Here is a 15,925-nt window from a genome sequence, read left to right on the forward strand (position 1 = left end):
TTATTTTTGTAATGAAAGTAGTTGAATTTGATTTTATTGATTTTGTAGTATTTAAATAATCTTATTATGAAAGATATATATATATATATATATATATTGAAAATAATTATTTGCAGCGTCTAAACCTCTATTATGTAAAAGTTTGGCATCTTTGTTATATAGTACAGTATAATAAAATTCTCTCTCTTCGTCTTCGAGAATCAAAGCTAGTAATTATGTTTTAAACCTTTTCTATTTATATTCTATATATATAAAGTATTCCGTCACACACAGTCTTGACTACTAACATAAGATTTCGAATTTATATGTACTTACGACGTGGACATAAATTTAATTGTATCATGAACCAACGGTTGGTTTGTGATGCATCATGATGCATATTGCATGCTACGATGTACGGAAGATTTCTCGCGAGTTAGCAACGGCTTAGCAAAAACAAAAGCCAGATTCGTCAAACGTTATTGCTGTTCCATCACGGATTAGTTTATCCACATAAAACGTATTACTTTATTAATGAATTATAACAGATTACAGTTTTAATTTGAGAATATTTCATGGATACAGGATACATATATATAATAGAATCACAATCATATTTTACTTATTCAGATGAGACGAAGAAGCCGATGTAGGCATCTCGTCGTTGGTAGAAAGAGATTTTATAGTACAATCGCAAATATGCTTAATACATCTTGGTTCAGGTACATATCGTTTGCAATATATAAAACAATCCTTAAAGTCGTGGCAATGGTCCTCATGATAGTCGACTCCCATTATCACTGATGATGAACCTATACAGATCCATATATAAATATTTATTTAAAAAACATACCTTTACGGCTTTACATGAATGTCTTAGTTGAAACTTCATATACAAATAATTAAGATTAATTCAATATTTACTTACATGATACAATAAGCAAAACAGCAATGAAGAAAGCGGAGGCCTTCATGTTGTTTGTTTTTCTCTCTCTCTCCTGTTTGGTTTTGTGAAACGTTTGCACCAAAAGCTTGTTTTGATTTTACTTTGTGAATCAAAAGATCGTTTGATCACTAATTTATAGTCCATAAATTCTTTGATGCTTTAGATGAAAGTTATTTATTTTTCGTTGAATATAAATTCTTCTTTTTCTTCTTTTCTTGAGTCAACTTTATTGAAATCTTCTACTATATAATAGAGAGCCAGTTTTGTTTACATATCTTTGTTTGTGGATGTTTGTCAAAAAAAAAAAATATATTTGTTTGTGGATTTTATTAGATTTTAATTTCCAAGTTTCTATACATAATTTTAAAAAAAAATTAATAGTTTATAAAATTTTAAATTCTGTAGTATTTTTTTTTCTACTGGTGAACTTTTATAAAATGGTAAAGTACTTATTAGGGTACCTCTTAATCTTTGTGCTTTTAGCCAAAAAAAAATAAGAAAATGGGACAAAGAGAATATCATTTCTCTATTTTTAATTACTCTATACTTATATTATCAAATACTTTTATTTCCTAGTACTACCTATCCAAACTAGTCTAGATTCAATTGTCAAACAAATTCAATATTCAATAAACAGATCTTTAATATTATATATTTAGTTAAATTATTAATGCTTGTATTAGCTAAGAGGTGTTATTGGATTCTAATTTATAATTTTTTTTGAAGACTTCAACAAAATCAACAAAAGTGAATAAGTGAATTTTGTTATTTAGCTTTTTTTTAGCTTTTTTTTGTTATTTAGCTTTTTTTTTGTGTGCAAAGATGTTGTTTAACTTTCTAATAATTCTGTATTTTGTGATACTTTTCATGACTTTATTTTGTGAAGAAAATGTATAAAATCATGAACCAATAATATAGTAATTGAATTCATTAACAATCCTAGATACTTTTATTTTAATTGAATAACACAACTTTTTTATTGACATCTAATAACCTAAATTGGATAAAATTTTCAATGATTTTGACAAATCACATACTAATAGTTAAACAAAATCTTGATATAATAACAACTGAATCTAGGTAACATGTAAAGTCTTTAAAATTTTATTCAAATCTTAAACCAGTAACTCCACTAAAAAATCTAAATCATTAATAAATAATTGTCTAAAATATTTAATTACCTAGGTATCTTTCAAACTAAAGAGACTTTGCATCAAATATAACGACTGTATAGTACTTTCCTTATGATTTGTCAAAGTAACTGTAATTTATTCATAAGATGGTTTATACATAAAAAACATTCGAATGTGTACATAGTGGAAACTTTTGTTTTTTTTTGTCATCTAGTGGTCGGTGGATAAACTTCTTTGTTTTTTTTTTGTTCCAATGGATAAACTTTTGTAATTCGAATATTATCCACAAAACTTTCGAATTAATGTTATACAGAATCTAATTTTATAGTCAATAAGTCAACGTTGGAGTCAGTCAGAGAATTTATTTCCTTGTAATTTTCCATGAATCGTTTTCACTTATCAGCATTAGCATCGTCATCCTTATCTAGCTTTTGGAATTTGGAACAATAAATTTGAGGTCGATCATTTTGCATTCTGATGTTTGAAAATCTAAAAAAGGTTGGGAGATCACTAGATAAAGTGAAGAAAAAAAAAACAAAGAATAACTTATATAAATTCATAACTCATTTAAAGCTTAGTCAATACTCGATAAACTTGCATCACCACAAAAATAGCTGAACATAAATTTAAAATTTTATAAATAATCTGATCAAATCATCATGTTGAATCGTCAGTTTATTATGGAAGGTACCAATCAAAATCTTGAAGGTTTTTAGTATGTTAAGCAGAATCATTTAAAATGAAAAATTAGCAAAAGAATGTTCACAAAAAAAAAAAAAAGAGATTCAATTTAAGCATTCTTTCAAAAAAAAACTTCACCATTTTCTAGTAAGGGAGAAACAACAACAACAACAAGAGTTTGCAGTCCAACGTTTTTGGAACATATAAGCCATGTCCTAAAAAGTGAGCTTCTTTGTTCCGAACGTTTGGGGAAAGTTTCTTATATGTATCTCAAGGTTGAGCTGAAGCAACACTCGGAGTAAACTCCTTTGGTGGCTGCGGTTGTGATTCAGTGACTTTTGAATCTTGTTCTGATTGGTCTAAACCCTTTGGTTTTTCAAACAAATGAACATTAGCAGCAACTTCATCAACCACTTTCTTCTTCTCCTCTTCTTCTTCCTCAGCCAAACCAATTTTCTCTCTCGCCTTTTGTCCGACTTCTTCAGCAGCTTTAGTCACTTTGTTAAATGCTCCCGTAACCCACGTAGCACCGGTTAACACATACCGGTTTTTCATTATAGCCGAGCCAGCAATGTTCACTGTCTGCTCAGCTGCAGCTATCGCTGATTTGGTTTTCTCTGTGACTTGAAACTTTTGATCAACTTCTTTAACTTTTTCGCCCACAACCGTTGTCCCGGTATTGATTTTCTCGGTGAATCCGATTCTTTTGTCGAAAGATGTGACTTTAGCTGAAGCTATTGATGTTAACTGATGCTTCTCATCAAGACTTTTCGCTTTAGCTATGGCATCTTTCCCTAGAATAAACCCTTTTGAAATCATACCACTTACAACATCTTCAGCTTTTCTTAATACCGATACATCTTCGCGGGAAGGAGATGGTGATTTGTTGCTCTCTTTTGATGATTCCTGTAGAGAAGAAGATCAAAAATAATACTTTGATCACACAAAGGTTGATTAAGAGAGTTTTGCGGTCTAAGAAATGTTTTTATTATAAGGAGCATACAATGGAAGCTAAAGCATCAGGAGGTAGTTGGTAGTCTGGTGACATAGAGACTGTGACTGATGAATCAACAATTGTGGCTCCCTGAAACGAGATCGACATGAAACAAAGTGCCAATATATAGACTTTTGTTGGATAAGGATGAGAAATGAATGTGAATTTTACTGTGAGGAGAACTGCGGTTTCAGCTCCTTGTAAATCCTTGAATGTGACATATGCTGATTTAGAACCTTCATTCTCGCTGTAGAAAACAATCTCAACAGTTTCAGTTTAATGAACTATGTAAGAACAGTTCAAAGAGTTTATAATTCGAATGAGAATGTAAGTCCAAGAAAAACCGACCTTTGCATTTCAAAGTAAGCCATATCACCGGAAAAAGAGAAGAACTCCTTGAGATCACGTTCTGTTGCATCAAGAGAAACGTTGCTAACTTTGACAGTTACCATCTGCAGTGAGAAACAACAATGTTTAGAACAATAATACATTGACATGAAAATGAAACCAGAGAGGATAAACCGTTATTGCTAAAGTTAAACGAATTTGTCAGGTTTTGATAATTTGTGTTGTGCAATATATAAATAAGAAGCTGTTTTCACAACTCCAAAGGTTAACTATTCTAATCACATTTATCAAAGAAGTAATCCATAGATTATAATTACTGAATAAGAGTACTAAACGCCAATTTTTAGCCAATTTGAACATATTCACATCATGGGGATCAAAAATCTTACCGACATTGCTGAAAACCGCTATAAACCGGATTGAAACGGATGAATTTGAAACGAAAGCACGAAAGCAAAGGAGCCAACAACAACAACAAAAAAAGGAACAAATAAACTTTTGTTTGAGGATTTGATGCGGATTCAATATATATACAAATCTGGTACGTGTGTAACCCGTCGGGATTGTTTTATTCTCGCCGGAGACTTCGAATGTGCCAACTGAAGGGAGACAAAAGGTCGTGCTTAGAGCTATTTCGTTGTCGGGAAATAATTCTAATGAAAATTATTCAATCATTTGTACGTTTTTAATATAAAGACGTGACATAATCACTTTATCCACCACTATTTGTCCTCCACGTGGTCGTGAGAACCGTTTTCGCCTTCACATCGAAAAGTACCAAACATGCTTATTAGTTAACATATTTTGCTGAACCAAATTGAAATAGTTAAACGACCATTTTAGTGTAACTGAACTAAACCAAATCCAAACCAATGGTTTAATTTGAACAAAAAAAAACCAGAAACGAGGACAGATTCTTAAATATATCGAAATTAAAGGATCAAAAACGAAAAATACAAAACTTTTCTATTGCTTTTTTGTGTTGTCAATTAATCAATTACTGACGCTTTTTTACCAATAAACTGATACTAAAACCAAAATCTAAACGAAAGCCAAACCAAACCAAACCAATGGTTTAATTTGGTTAAAAAAAAACCAGAAACGAGGGTAGATTCTTAAATATACCGAAAAATAAAGGATCAAAAAACGAAAATATTTCTATCGCCTTTTTTTTTTTTTGGTTGTCAAAATTAATCAGTTACTGACGCTTTTTCCAATTCTTTCGTCTATCTGTCTCCACGATCCACGACCTTGACCCCCAAAACTTGTTTTTCTTTTCTCACGCAATTCGAGAAAAAAAAAAAAGAGAACGATTTGATTTAGATTTTAGGGTGAAAAAATATTTCAAGATTCAACAAAGAAGAAGAAGAAGAAGAAGATGAGTTTTCAAGATTTAGAATCAGGAAGAGGAAGATCGACGAGGAAGATCAATGGTGGTAGACAGGATTCGACGCAAGCCGTCGCATCCGGAATATTCCAGATCAATACCGGAGTCTCCACCTTTCAAAGACTCGTTAACACTCTCGGTACTCCCAAAGATACCCCCCAGCTCCGTGAAAAGCTGTAAACAAATTTTATCTCCTTCCTAAAAAAGAACCAATTATTTTCATTTGATCGGAATCCGATTTCAATTTTTGTGAGAGAATTTGTTTTTTTTTTTTTTGGTATAGGCATAAGACAAGATTGCATATTGGGCAGCTTGTGAAGGATACTTCAGCTAGACTTAAAGAAGCTAGTGAAACTGATCATCAAACTGGTGTCAATGTAATTGTGAAAAAGAAAAAAAGAAAAAATCAAATCTTTCTTTATTTGTTGTTGTTATGTGAATCTTTTCTCATGTTTGATGATGGATTGAGAGTTGTTTTTGTGTGTGTGTGTAGCCAAGTAAGAAGATTGCAGATGCTAAGCTTGCAAAAGACTTTCAAGCTGTTTTGAAAGAGTTTCAGAAAGCTCAACAAACCGCTGCTGAAAGAGAAACCACCTATGCTCCTTTTGTGCCTCAATCCGCTCTTCCCCCTAGGTAACACCCATTTTTTGTTGTTTATTTGGTTTTGTATAGTGAAGCTCGTATTCTGAATCAGTGATTAGAAATAAAAACCAAAAAAGCATTCATTTTTCCCTGGTTTTGCTATCATGTTCCTTATTTTTCTTGGTTGTTTTGGATATATAGTTACACGGCCAGTGAGGTAGATAAGGCCCCGGAACAGCGGGCACAACTTCAGGAGTCTAAAAGGTATGTGATACTTGTAAAAAAAGAACTGATCTTTGACACATATATCTCTTCATGTTTTTGAGATGTGACTTATGTTGTGACATCTCAAAAAATTGTGTTGCAGGCAGGAACTTGTGTTGTTAGACAACGAGATTGCATTCAATGAAGCTGTGATTGAAGAACGAGAGCAAGGAATACAAGAAATCCATAACCAAATTGGCGAGGTTAATGAAATATTCAAAGATCTTGCGGTTCTGGTTAACGATCAAGGAGTCATGATAGGTAAAGAAACCTGTTAAACTCAATATGAACATGTCCTCAACAAATCTATAGGTATAGAACTCATTTTCTTTTTTAACTTTCGCAGATGATATCGGTACTCACATCGATAACTCCCGTGCTGCAACTTCACAAGGCAAAACTCAGCTGGCGCAAGCTGCGAAGACACAAAGGTCAAACTCATCTCTGGTAAAACTCTCAAACTTTGCAGACAATGCAGTGAATAAATGGTGTTTAGGAAACCTTAGGGATAGATTAGGCCACGCTCTTATGTCTTGATCTTGTTTACACGCAGACATGCTTGCTCTTGGTGATATTTGGCATTGTACTCCTGATTGTGATCATCGTACTCGCAGCTTGATTTCAAAACGCAAGAACAAGTCGGTTGGGTGATTTCGTCCATCTTAAAAGTGTCAATGAGTGGGAACTACTTGGTATATAAAACATATTTTGAAGACAGTACTTAGAAGTTGGCTTTGTAGTGTGATTTGCTTCGGTTCGGTTTGAGGGTGGCATGTGGGTTCATTGGTTCATGTAATAGAGCGTCTCTGTGTGTATTTTTTTTGTTGTGCAAACTTTTTGTTGGAGTTGAGAGAAAGTCTGTTTTGTTTGTGTTTCTCATAAATTATCCGGTTTGATAAATCAGAATGATCATGCACCGTCATTGTTTTGGACCAGTTTAAAACTTCCCTAATTATCTGTGCTGAGAGGAAACAAAACAATTAACTCATATGACTGTGGCAAAGAAGTCTGAAACCAAAAGCTGAGTTATTATGACTGCTTTGAGTTTTTACAAGATTCAACCTTTGAGCTCAAAACCGATGCCACAAGAATTGAAATTGCAGACAAAACCGCTGCTGCGAATGTCAAGGCGGAAACATACTCTGTATGACCCCTGATTCCGGCAGGGATGTCCCAGAAAACAGACCTGGTTTCAGTCTTGGATCTGCCAATCGACAAAACCAAACATCTTCTCTGTTCATGACTCGAGCACAAGAACAAGTCCGGCTCTCCAAACTCCACTCTAGAGTATCCACTGTCGTCAAGAGGCTGGATGGAGATGATAGAGAAATAAAGATCCAATGTTATTGAAATAAATCAAAACAAGACTTGAGAAGATTTAAGTGATCATTTTACCTGATACCGAGCATGTAAGGGAAGCTTTAAGCTGATTTCACCATTTTCATAATCACTAGGACTGACTTCGACATGAATCTCGACAACAGATCTGTTCGATCTAAACGAAGGCAGCTCAAGATTCGTGTCTCCAAACACAGATACATCACTAAAAACTGCAAAAAAAAAAAAGAATCAAGATTCCATCACACTGCAAGAAATCTAAAAAGCTTATCATGTGATTTCATCTTGTTAAATAAGAATCTTAACCTCTGCGTTGCTGAAGACTCTGAAGCTCAAAAGGATCAGCGAAAACTCCCAAAGGCAAACGTTCAAGAATCACAAGCTCGTGAAGCTTAGACTCAGAGTAAAAAGGAAGAAGCTTGATGGACGTAAGGAGGTTACGATGTGAACCTTCACCTGTTACGTTTCTGTGTTGTATCAATGAAGTTGCAGGAACAATGCTTGTTGGATCATGTTCAGAAGAGCATTGTTGAAGAAGCAAGAAGTTTCGAAACTCCGAGTCGTCTAAGGAAGTGTGTGAAGTAGTGAAATAAGACTCCATAATGAAACGATCAGAGATACAGAGTGAACGAATCTGATCGGAGTCTCCATAACTAAAAGGAAAGTGTCTTTACTTGTAAAAGAATGAAAAATATATAAAGTGAAAGGGAAAGAGCCCACGACCAATGAAGAGTAATGATTGGAAAAAAAAACATCCAAATCTTGATTTTGTAAAAGAAGAATCGAATTTTAAGCTTTATAGACTTTGAAATTGAATTCTCTTTGTTATAAAACATATTCACGCTCATGAGTGTGTTTATTGTGTGTCTACTACAACGTATATGATAATAAACTATATTCTTTTCATTCGTAAGAAATGCTAATTCATAGTTTCATTTAGATTTCTCAAGTTATGAGATTAGTTTTGTTAAATTTGTTATGAAAGTGTAGGATTCTGGTTAATTTAAACAGAAATATATGTAGAAATGTATTTGCATATATTACGTATATAATATTATATATGATATCACCTATATAAATTCAGTCCAAATTCAAAAACATAAACATAAAGTTCATTTTTCATTGAGTTTCACGTTTGAACTTACAATTGTTCAATTACTTTCGAATAACACAACAATATATAACACACAAATACAAGACAAGCAAAGACCTAATGGGATATCATTTTGATTTGTCCAACGCTAACGTTCTGGATATTGGGATGAAAATGTACGTCGGTCCTTTATGCTGATGAAAATTCCATCACACTGCAAGAAATCTAAAAAGCTTATCATGTGATTTCATCTTGTTAAATAAGAATCTTAACCTCTGCGTTGCTGAAGACTCTGAAGCTCAAAAGGATCAGCGAAAACTCCCAAAGGCAAACGTTCAAGAATCACAAGCTCGTGAAGCTTAGACTCAGAGTAAAAAGGAAGAAGCTTGATGGACGTAAGGAGGTTACGATGTGAACCTTCACCTGTTACGTTTCTGTGTTGTATCAATGAAGTTGCAGGAACAATGCTTGTTGGATCATGTTCAGAAGAGCATTGTTGAAGAAGCAAGAAGTTTCGAAACTCCGAGTCGTCTAAGGAAGTGTGTGAAGTAGTGAAATAAGACTCCATAATGAAACGATCAGAGATACAGAGTGAACGAATCTGATCGGAGTCTCCATAACTAAAAGGAAAGTGTCTTTACTTGTAAAAGAATGAAAAATATATAAAGTGAAAGGGAAAGAGCCCACGACCAATGAAGAGTAATGATTGGAAAAAAAAACATCCAAATCTTGATTTTGTAAAAGAAGAATCGAATTTTAAGCTTTATAGACTTTGAAATTGAATTCTCTTTGTTATAAAACATATTCACGCTCATGAGTGTGTTTATTGTGTGTCTACTACAACGTATATGATAATAAACTATATTCTTTTCATTCGTAAGAAATGCTAATTCATAGTTTCATTTAGATTTCTCAAGTTATGAGATTAGTTTTGTTAAATTTGTTATGAAAGTGTAGGATTCTGGTTAATTTAAACAGAAATATATGTAGAAATGTATTTGCATATATTACGTATATAATATTATATATGATATCACCTATATAAATTCAGTCCAAATTCAAAAACATAAACATAAAGTTCATTTTTCATTGAGTTTCACGTTTGAACTTACAATTGTTCAATTACTTTCGAATAACACAACAATATATAACACACAAATACAAGACAAGCAAAGACCTAATGGGATATCATTTTGATTTGTCCAACGCTAACGTTCTGGATATTGGGATGAAAATGTACGTCGGTCCTTTATGCTGATGAATTTTTTTCTTTTCTTTTCTTTTCTTTACAAGACAACCCATTCACTCTTTTCTTTTTAATTTTTTTTTTCCTCATGTACTACGAAACATCCTTATAAAATTCTCCAATATAACTATTTAATTAAAAGTAAAACTCATCTACAGGTTTGCACGCTATGTAATCTTTATTACCTACAAGAAGAATCCTTTTTTGATTCCATCTAATTACAATAACAGTGTAAATTATGCTTTGAAGTTTAAGGTTTACAATATCTTAGAATTTGAATTAGGGAGCAATATTATCATTGTCTTTCTTTTATTATGTGCTTTGAAAAGCAAAAGTCTTTGCATGATTTAGCTCTCACTAAATAAATAAATTTTGTAGAAAAAGGAAAAACCTTTATGGAAAGTGAGTAAATGGGTCCTTGTGAAGTTTTGTTAACTATTTTATTCATCCATCTTCACATTAAAAAAATTCTAAAAATCGAAACCTAACTTTGGTCATATGCTTTTGAATAACTTTTTAATTTGGCAAGAACATAACTAGTTCTCTTCTATCTTTCTCCTTTATATATGTGTACCACTACTTCCTCTTCAACCAGAAATCTTCAATATAATTCTCTAACTACTTCATTTTTTTCTCTCCCCAACAGTTATAAACAAAATTTCTTATGGATTCAAGCCAAGATCGACATATAAAGATGTCCAGCATCTATGTAGAGGTTTTGTATAGAACTATATATGTATACATATATTAGTTTGTTGTCATGCCTGGCTCCCTGTATGCCACGAGTGGATACCGATTTTAGTTTAAAAATCGGCTGCCGGTGGCGTACAAGGAGCCAAGCATGACCATACGTATATGATAACTCATTTGCATCAACAACAATATATGCTATACATATATATGGCTTGTGTTATAGATGATGTTTTATTCGGAATTAGGTTTTTGTGTTTACTTTGTGGTCTTGATCCGTAGATAGAAATAAAACCAAAAGTTTTGTAAATGTATGTTTGATATGTATTACAATTTTGGTTTGTTCGGTTTTACTCAAATTAATAAATCATTTGTTTTCTAAAAGAACTGTATCGTTTTTTCCCTTTTTGGTCCAAAACCTTGTTTCAAGTTTCATATATATCGAATAGGGCTACAATAATTTAAAATTTGATTCGTCTAAAATCATAGTGTTTTGATTTGTTCAAAAAATGTTTACTCTAAGTCATTTTTTCTTGTGTTATGTAAGAATCGTCTTCATTTTGTGTGACTTGCGGAAACATTTAGTCTATGTTCTGTAGTTTTATCTTCAAGTTCTATGTTTGAATTTTTGTCTACTATATGAACTTTTTGGGATGCACCGAACTTGTATCATTTTATTTGAATTATTCTTGGCGGTCAAAATTAAAGTCTAATAAGAAGAAGAAAAAAGATTGAGAGTCTTTTCGGTGATAAACAGTAAAAACATACCAATCAATCAGAATAATTCTGAAAATCAAGAATTTAGGCGTTAATCAAGTCTTTCAAATTTGAATCACATAGAAAACCCTCCAATCACGGAAAGTATTAAAATTGATAGTGATAACATTAATATTTAAACCACTGCCATAATTAACCATTGGGCCGTGATCTCTTTGATTTATGTATTTCTTACTGTTTATTTACCATCAAATCTAAGAATCTTTTTTTAGTTTTGTTAGACCCATCTCCAATGGTGGATTAAGAGGTTCCAAATCAACTTTTCTAAACTCAGAAATATTAGAGTCAAAATGCCCAACAAAAAAAAATAGATTTGGTTCTAAATGTAGAGGATTTGGAACCCACTCTAGGCTTTTGAAACCAAAATTTTAATTTTATATTTTTTCAGTTATAAAAATTAATAGTACCTCCAAATTAATAAAACCATGGTCGGTCTTAGGAATGCATTATTTTTTCAAAATATTTAACATATTTAATTAGTGGGACTTGACTTCCCTATATAATTCGTAGCTAAGCAAGAAAGGTATCACCCTCAACATGCGTCTTGATTTATGTCATGAGTTTTCAGATAATAGTTGGAGGTTCTAACGGATACGGATTGTTACTCAGATACATGCGAGTATGCGACTACAAGTATGAGTAAGGATATTAGAAATTTTTGAATAACTGAGATGCATCATGCATCCGTATCGCATCCGATCCAAAATATATATGTTACTTATTGTTAGGACCGGTCATTTCGGTAATAGACTTCAGCCGGAAAAATCGCCGGAAAGTTTATTACAACCATTTTGTCAAAATTGTAGATGCAATACTTATGTCTAAAACTAAATTAATCCTTACAAATTCAATTTTATGTCTAAAACTAAAGTTATGTATTTCATGCTTTATATTCAAATAAATCATAAACCTATATATTATGTCTATTATTTTTTTATTTTTTTATTATATATATATATAGATATATTTATGTAATCCGTTCAAATTTTGTTTCAATGACTAGATGCAAGTGAAATCGTGAAGGGAGCGGTTGAAAAATGTGGCAACGCATGTTCTACAGTATGTACCAAGGGCTCGATGAATGTAGCTGAAACTGCCTAGATCTACAAGCACATCCATCCATGAAGATACCACATACATCTGGGCGAAGAGAGTGGCACTCTTTCATAGTGTTGTTTTTCATGTTTTCAATAATTGTCGTGTATGTGACAAAAATGCGAAGACTCTCTTCATCCCTTTGTAATAAGTAAGATATTTCAAGTTTGTGTATGTGTGTGTAGACGGTTAGTCTCAATCCCTGGATTGTATATACCTTCTATTCCTTATCGTTTTAACAAACAATAATTATGTCTTTATATATATCTGATCTTCTTCGCGCAACCATTTAAGTTGATTTCTGCTTAGCTTACGACTCATATTTTGATAACATATGCACCTTAACAAACGTCCGACTGATAATATAATATAAACAAGCTTGTTGTGCATGGCCTGTGTTATTGATGGCTCGGATCAGTGCAGCAATGTGATTGATTCCAGCATTCATGCTTTATAGTTTTCGACAAATAGTTCTCGCTTTAAAAGAGTCTCCCTGTAACCAGTCAAGCCTCCAAAACATTACCAATACATTATTCATACCACACATAAAACCCATTTTTCCTCGGGAAGCTGTTGTTGTATCGTTCAAACACAAGAGTTGCAATTTTTATCATACAGTCCGTGAGAAGCAAGTTCAAGCAGAGAAACTCCCATTCTGTTTATGAGTAAATAAAAATCTTAAATAATCATCAAAATAGCTTTCCTTTTAAACTTGCAGAGAAACATAATTGTTGCAACATTACAGTATATCATGACTGATATAGAACAATACAAAACGACTAGTATCAAAACTATTGAAGAAGAAAGAGGTTTACCATTATGGTTGAAAGAAACCGCCTAAAACCGCTTCGGTTTCTTCTTCTTAGAGAAGCTTTCAGGCGTTCTGTTTTCTTGTTTACGCTTAGTCCCTGCAAATCGCTTACCACCGCTCTCTTTCGACGAACTTTTTGCATTTGCTTTCGCCTTTCTTGCTGCAACAGCTGGCCGCTTCTGACTTCTCTGCTTCAAAGCACTATTATTCCCAGCTTTTTTGTTGTCTTCACTGCTGCTACTTCCTCTAGGTCTCATCTTGGATTGTCCAGGGCTCTTCTGATAAGGCTTCTTCTTATCATCACCAGATTTTGAAGCTCGCACACCTTGATATGAAAGATTAGCCTTCCCAGTCGGAGTTGGCGTGACCACCTTGTCCTTTCGCATTCTTTTATCGGCCGGAGAGTAAGCTTCAGAAGGACTGCTCTTTCTTTTTGATGGAGTTGCATCAAGTTTGACTCGAGAAATCCGTAACTCTCTTTCTCTAAGCTTCAAATATCCTTTCTTGATAACGAGATTTGCAGCTTCCTATGGTTAACAAAACAAAAGAACTCATCAGATCTAATTAACTGTTACTCAAACCTCAAAAAGATCAAAGTTTACTTTCAACATACCCGTGTTTTAAACAAGACGTAAGCTATTCCTTTCCCTATGTTCAAGTGAGGATCTCTGATAACACGAACAGCTTCTATACTATTCTCCAGATTACTCTTACCCGTAAACAGTTGATACACTTCCTCGTCCTGCATCAGAAACAAACAAAACTGAGAATCTGAGATTGTGTTCGATTATCGCAAATTGATCAGAAGAACCCTAAGACTACTAGTGAAACTAACCTTCACATCGAAAGGGAGATTACCCATAAAGACTGTCCTCTTAGGATCATACAAATGAGTATCATCCTGACCTTTCTGTTTCTTACGAGGAGGACATGCTCTATCAACGCGGACATGATTCCCATCAATCTGAATATAACATAAAACCATCATTCATTCTACACACAACTCCCTAAACTCAACCACAGAAAACAAAAGGCTAAGAGGTTATATTACCAGAGACATGTTATGTGCCAGAGAAGCTTCAGCAGACTGCTCTGTTTCAAACACAACATAGGCATGAACACTGCATTTCCAAAAAAAAGATTGACATTAGACTTTTCTTCAGTAAACCTTCAATATCAGAATAACAATACATGGTTTCAAGCACAGACCTTGAAGCTTTCTCATTGATTTGTTTAAGCATTATAGCTCCTTTCCTAGTCCTCTTCGACTAATCATTCAAAAGAAACCACACGAAATCAGAAACCATTAAACGCAATAACCTAAATAAGAGAAACTCATCTTTCAGATATAAGAAACTCACATCGACAATGGGGACAGAGCGTATCCTGACAGATTCAACCACACCAAATTTACTAAATTCCTTCAAGATGACTTTTTTCTTAACTTTCAAAGGCAAATTCCCAACGAAGACAGTTCTAAGAAGCTTACTCTCATCATCAAATCCTTCTTTTGAAACCATCGTATCAGCTACTTCATCAGCCTTCTTCCTCTTCTCACCAACCTTCTTCTCCTTCTTCACCTCAACGTTTCCATACTTCTTCGTCTCGTATTCCTTCTCAATCTCATCTCTCTTCCTCTTCTTCCTCTTTGAATCCAACCCAGTTTCTTCAATAACCTCCGAATCCCTCTCTTTCCCTTCAACACCATCTAGAGATTTCAGTTTCTTCTCCTTTTTGGATTTCTTCGTCTTCACAGGCAAAACTGTTTCTTCTTCTTCATCGACATTTCGTTTATCCCCTTTCTCCTCATCTTTGATTTCTTGAGGTTGTTTTCGCCGGAAAGGGTTATCGTCGGAGAAGAGACTCGCAAAGCCAGAGCTTCCTCCTTCAGCCACATCGCCGGAGAAGAGAGTGGTGAAGATACCTGTTTGAGTCTGAGTTTCCGCCTCCGTTTCCTTCGATTTCTTCTTCCCCATCGTCGTTCGATTTCAATGAGACAAAGAGGAAGAAAGAGAGAGAGAGAGAGAGAGAGAGAGAGATCGACGAAACCCTAAACGAGTTTTGTTAATGTTTTTAATCAGAGAGCGCCATAGATTGACTTATACCGGGTCGGGTTTAAATGATCCGAATCAGCCCATTAGTTATTGGGCTATAAAACACAGCATTGGGCTGACTCATTTTTTTTGGTAGTACGAGATAGAAAGATAACTCCCTCTATTTATTTTGCTAAATATGTAAATATCATTAGAATGAATATAGGGTTTACAAAAAAAGAAACTCCTATACAAGAGCAACCTTGGCAAAAAACAAAACAAAACAAGGTTATAATAGTGTTAAAGCAAAAGAAATTGAGTGAGTTTTATCGAATCCAAAGGGATAGTAGCCGTTGCCAGTGCCTCTTGGCGCCACGAGAGGTGATTATATTCTTGATCTCACGATCCACAATCTCGAAGATGAGATGTGGATGAAGCCTGGGTTGGTTGTGCAGAATTTTGTTACGACCACGTGAGCTGAGAGCTTCCTTATAAGCGAAAGGGCTGATGGAGAGGAGAATCGAGTCC

The 15,925-nt window shown here is 33.8% G+C and overlaps 5 protein-coding genes and 1 long non-coding RNA gene across 6 annotated transcripts; 2 read left to right on the forward strand and 4 right to left on the reverse strand.

Annotated features, from left to right (window-relative positions):
- Positions 1 to 483: 483 nt before the first annotated feature.
- Positions 484 to 1,104, reverse strand: LOC109130577 (defensin-like protein 308). The gene is made up of 2 exons (XM_019240270.2): positions 908 to 1,104; positions 484 to 791 (listed from the first exon to the last, which is right to left on the reverse strand). The coding sequence occupies exons 1-2, from the start codon at positions 951 to 953 to the stop codon at positions 598 to 600; spliced, it is 240 nt and encodes a 79-aa protein (XP_019095815.1). The 5' UTR covers positions 954 to 1,104; the 3' UTR covers positions 484 to 597.
- A 1,715-nt stretch (positions 1,105 to 2,819) lies between these two features.
- On the reverse strand, positions 2,820 to 4,621 carry LOC104760211 (binding partner of ACD11 1-like). The gene is made up of 5 exons (XM_010483099.3): positions 4,471 to 4,621; positions 4,082 to 4,185; positions 3,905 to 3,980; positions 3,743 to 3,823; positions 2,820 to 3,645 (listed from the first exon to the last, which is right to left on the reverse strand). The coding sequence occupies exons 1-5, from the start codon at positions 4,474 to 4,476 to the stop codon at positions 3,010 to 3,012; spliced, it is 903 nt and encodes a 300-aa protein (XP_010481401.2). The 5' UTR covers positions 4,477 to 4,621; the 3' UTR covers positions 2,820 to 3,009.
- A 602-nt stretch (positions 4,622 to 5,223) lies between these two features.
- LOC104760212 (syntaxin-22) lies at positions 5,224 to 7,249 on the forward strand. The gene is made up of 7 exons (XM_010483100.3): positions 5,224 to 5,644; positions 5,752 to 5,845; positions 5,962 to 6,101; positions 6,252 to 6,314; positions 6,418 to 6,575; positions 6,661 to 6,761; positions 6,868 to 7,249. Exons 1-7 carry the CDS (start codon positions 5,460 to 5,462, stop codon positions 6,931 to 6,933), a joined length of 807 nt encoding a protein of 268 aa, XP_010481402.1. The 5' UTR covers positions 5,224 to 5,459; the 3' UTR covers positions 6,934 to 7,249.
- Positions 7,250 to 7,323: 74 nt separating this feature from the next.
- LOC104760215 (uncharacterized) lies at positions 7,324 to 8,312 on the reverse strand. The gene is made up of 3 exons (XM_087499159.1): positions 7,959 to 8,312; positions 7,710 to 7,864; positions 7,324 to 7,622 (listed from the first exon to the last, which is right to left on the reverse strand). Exons 1-3 carry the CDS (start codon positions 8,251 to 8,253, stop codon positions 7,344 to 7,346), a joined length of 729 nt encoding a protein of 242 aa, XP_087355285.1. The 5' UTR covers positions 8,254 to 8,312; the 3' UTR covers positions 7,324 to 7,343.
- A 2,272-nt stretch (positions 8,313 to 10,584) lies between these two features.
- On the forward strand, positions 10,585 to 12,817 carry LOC147921316 (uncharacterized). The gene is made up of 2 exons (XR_015589121.1): positions 10,585 to 12,097; positions 12,462 to 12,817. It is a non-coding gene; the product is annotated as an uncharacterized LOC147921316 (long non-coding RNA).
- A 419-nt stretch (positions 12,818 to 13,236) lies between these two features.
- On the reverse strand, positions 13,237 to 15,455 carry LOC104760216 (uncharacterized). The gene is made up of 6 exons (XM_010483103.2): positions 14,726 to 15,455; positions 14,574 to 14,632; positions 14,416 to 14,485; positions 14,200 to 14,328; positions 13,978 to 14,106; positions 13,237 to 13,891 (listed from the first exon to the last, which is right to left on the reverse strand). Exons 1-6 carry the CDS (start codon positions 15,338 to 15,340, stop codon positions 13,391 to 13,393), a joined length of 1,503 nt encoding a protein of 500 aa, XP_010481405.1. The 5' UTR covers positions 15,341 to 15,455; the 3' UTR covers positions 13,237 to 13,390.
- Positions 15,456 to 15,925: the final 470 nt, after the last annotated feature.

This window comes from Camelina sativa, chromosome 18 (genome assembly GCF_030686135.1).
Source record: "Camelina sativa cultivar CO46 ecotype springtype chromosome 18, ASM3068613v1".
Taxonomy (NCBI): Eukaryota; Viridiplantae; Streptophyta; class Magnoliopsida; order Brassicales; family Brassicaceae; genus Camelina; species Camelina sativa.

Bases quoted from the DNA above. Each gene is read 5' to 3' on its own strand.
- LOC109130577 (XM_019240270.2), bottom strand. From the start codon at position 953: ATGAAGGCCTCCGCTTTCTTCATTGCTGTTTTGCTTATTGTATCAT. The intron at 792-907 runs GTAAGTAAATAT...GGATCTGTATAG, and splicing joins TGTTTTGCTTATTGTATCAT to GTTCATCATCAGTGATAATG.
- LOC104760211 (XM_010483099.3), bottom strand. The intron at 3,981-4,081 runs GTCGGTTTTTCT...TGTTTTCTACAG, and splicing joins GCTTACTTTGAAATGCAAAG to CGAGAATGAAGGTTCTAAAT. The intron at 3,646-3,742 runs GTATGCTCCTTA...TCTTCTCTACAG, and splicing joins CTGATGCTTTAGCTTCCATT to GAATCATCAAAAGAGAGCAA.
- LOC104760212 (XM_010483100.3), top strand. From the start codon at position 5,460: ATGAGTTTTCAAGATTTAGAATCAGGAAGAGGAAGATCGACGAGGAAG. The intron at 5,645-5,751 runs GTAAACAAATTT...TTTTTGGTATAG, and splicing joins CCCCAGCTCCGTGAAAAGCT to GCATAAGACAAGATTGCATA. The intron at 6,576-6,660 runs GTAAAGAAACCT...TAACTTTCGCAG, and splicing joins CGATCAAGGAGTCATGATAG to ATGATATCGGTACTCACATC.
- LOC104760215 (XM_087499159.1), bottom strand. From the start codon at position 8,253: ATGGAGTCTTATTTCACTACTTCACACACTTCCTTAGACGACTCGGAG. The intron at 7,865-7,958 runs GTTAAGATTCTT...TTTTTTTTGCAG, and splicing joins GAGTCTTCAGCAACGCAGAG to TTTTTAGTGATGTATCTGTG. The intron at 7,623-7,709 runs GTAAAATGATCA...ATCTCCATCCAG, and splicing joins CCTTACATGCTCGGTATCAG to CCTCTTGACGACAGTGGATA.
- LOC104760216 (XM_010483103.2), bottom strand. From the start codon at position 15,340: ATGGGGAAGAAGAAATCGAAGGAAACGGAGGCGGAAACTCAGACTCAA. The intron at 14,633-14,725 runs GTGAGTTTCTTA...TTGAATGATTAG, and splicing joins GCTCTGTCCCCATTGTCGAT to TCGAAGAGGACTAGGAAAGG. The intron at 14,107-14,199 runs GTTAGTTTCACT...TTTCTGATGCAG, and splicing joins ATCTCCCTTTCGATGTGAAG to GACGAGGAAGTGTATCAACT.